The sequence below is a fragment of the Austrofundulus limnaeus genome, unplaced genomic scaffold (genome assembly GCF_001266775.1).
Source record: "Austrofundulus limnaeus strain Quisiro unplaced genomic scaffold, Austrofundulus_limnaeus-1.0 Scaffold1179, whole genome shotgun sequence".
Lineage (NCBI taxonomy): Eukaryota > Metazoa > Chordata > Actinopteri > Cyprinodontiformes > Rivulidae > Austrofundulus > Austrofundulus limnaeus.
Genome location: NW_013953581.1, coordinates 25,996 through 28,590, shown reverse-complemented (window position 1 = coordinate 28,590; position 2,595 = coordinate 25,996). Strand labels below are relative to the sequence as shown.

The window sequence follows — 2,595 nt, the reverse complement described above, 5'->3', positions numbered from 1 at the left end:
TGTGTGTGTGTGTGTGTGTGTGTGTGTGTGTGTGTGTGTGTGTGTGTGCGTGTTATTTTGTCCGTATTGTTGGCCAGGAGCTGTGGCCTGAAAGTCACCTGTGCCTGTTGCAGCGGCAACCAAAGGACCCACTGGTGGACACCAGTGGTGATAGAGTCTGTTAGGTTGAAGAAGGAGGCCTTCAGGACTTTGCTTTCCTGGAGGACTCCTGAAGCAGCTGACGGTACAAGGTGGCAAAGAGGGTTGCAGCTTCGGTGGTTGCYGATGCAAAAGCTCTTGCGTGGGAGGAATTCGAAGAGGCCATGGAGAAGAACTTTCGGTTGGCCTCGAGGAGGTTCAGGCAAACCGTTCAGGGAAAGAAAGTGTTCCCTGTCCCAGGCTGTTCTTGGCTTGGGTGGGGAACTGCTGACCAGGACTGAGGATATTGTTGGGCAGTGGAAGGAACCCTTTGAGAATCTCCTGAATCCACCCTCCATGTCCACCTTTGAGGAGGGAGAGTCTGAAGACTCTGGGAAAGACGAGTCCGTTACCATGGCAGAGGTCACCGAGGTAGTCAAAAAGCTCCTTGGTGGCAGGGCGCCAGAGGTGGATGAGATTCGCCCTGAGATGCTGAAGGCTGTTGTGGGGYTGTCATGGTTGACACGTCTCTTCAACATCACATGGAGGACTGGGACAACTCCTGTGGAGTGGCACACCAAGGTGGTAGTTCCCATTTTTAAAAASAGGGACCCGAGAGTGTGTTCTAACTATCGTGGGATCACACTTCTCTCCCTCTCCAGGAAAGTTGACTCCAGGGTGTTGGAAGGGAGGCTCCGATCGATTGTCGAACCTCAAATTCAGGAGGAGCAGGGTTGCTTTCATCCTGGGCGTATAGAACAGTGAACTGCATCTTTACCCTTGCAGAGTTGCTACGGGGTTCATGGGAGTCTGCCTCTCTGGTCTACATGTGTTTTGTCGACTTGGAGAAGGCTTATGACCGTGTTCCTCTGGGAATTCTGTGGGGGGAGCTGCAGGAGGATGGAGTGTCTGGGTTGCTACTAAGAGTCATCCAGTCCCTGTAGAACCAAAGCAGGAGCTGTGTTCACATTCTTGGCACAAAGTCGAGTAGGGATGTGTACATTTGACATTTGAATCAATTTGGTTTCAATATCCGGTACCTGGGAATCGGTACTGGTACTCAACGGTACCAATTTTCGGTCCTTTGTGTGTGTTGGTTTTTTAAATAACAAACTTAATTTTTTAATTTAACATTTTTATTCCTCAATATATAAAATTTAANAAACACAGAAGAACTGGTCCAGGTGCACCTTCTTCTGGAAGAGACAAGAAAAAACACGTTATTGATAGAAGTAATTACAATAAACATGTAGAGAAGAGAGACTAAAGACAACAGCAAGACAAGACAAGACAAGAATGCAAACGTCTTCTCCTGCTGGTATTCCACAGATCTGTATGTCTAATCACAGCACTGTCTTGAAAAATAAAATAATTTGAAATAAATAATGTTTACGATTTATGCAAAGAACTTTCCTCTAAATTTTTGGTGCATTCAGTCTGATCCAASCAGCAACATTTGCTACAGCTTCAGTAAAAAAAACACTCCATCAGTTCTTCTCAGCAACTACAAACTTGATTTTGTTCATTTCCATAATTCTCTCAATCAGCAAAGCTCCGTGATGCCATTATTATTAATGCAGTATTACGTTTGGACTAAAATTAGTTTTTCCAACATAGCAAGTTGAACATTTCATCATATCTGAGCACACCTGACCTATGGTGTATTAATTATGAGTTTTTTATGTTTGGTGATCTCCCTTATATTACCCTATGTTTGTTATTGTCAGTGCTACAATTGTTCTGATGTGTGCAGCTTAAAGATTTTGYTGACTTTACATCATCAAATGTTTTCATCTTCAGTGTTCTGTTTGTTTTCTGTCTGTTCAGAAGGAAAACATTGGTGACCTACTGATTGTGAAGGCTCAGCTGAGTCAGGCCGGAATATTCACCTGCACGGCTCAGACCGTTGTGGACAGCGCTTCTTCTTCAGCTAAACTGGTTGTCCGTGGTAAGACTAGTCCGTCTGCTCAGACTGTCTTCTAACAGCAGCTCCCTTTAGAGGAAACAAAGGCAACGGGTAATTTTTACAGAGTAGATGAAAATGTGCTAATTTAATGGAGAGTGTTAACAGTAGTTGGTGTGGAAAAAATGTGATGTGGTAGAACTTATAACAACAACAAATACTGAACAAAATCTTTTGAGTGATTTCCAACCAAATTCATGTCAAGTTGGTTTAGCATCATGTTTCTCTGTGCAGGTAGACACCCTGATTGTAGTCCATCATTTTGATCATTGTGGAAATAAATTTAGAGATTTTTCTTTCCTGTGCAGGACCCCCTGGACCACCTGGAGGTTTACTGGTGAAGAACGTGGCAGAGACGTCTGTGGAGATAAGATGGAGTCGTGGTTATGATAACCACAGTCCCATTGGCAGATACATCATAACAGGACGGTCTTCTCTGTCATCAGAGTGGAAGAAGATGAGGACAGGTGTGTGTGTGTGTGTGTGTGTGTGTGTGTGTGTGTGTGTGTGTGTGT

The 2,595-nt window shown here is 44.3% G+C and overlaps 1 protein-coding gene across 1 annotated transcript in view; it reads left to right on the top strand.

The window, feature by feature from the left end:
• The window catches only part of LOC106534469 (contactin-2), a gene marked incomplete at its 3' end in the record, with an annotated part of 33,563 nt that overhangs the window by 18,360 nt on the left and 12,608 nt on the right, over positions 1-2,595 (top strand). The window contains 2 exon segments of the mRNA XM_014031116.1: positions 1,945-2,065; positions 2,389-2,547. Of these exon segments, the coding sequence (XP_013886570.1) occupies positions 1,945-2,065; positions 2,389-2,547 (280 nt within the window).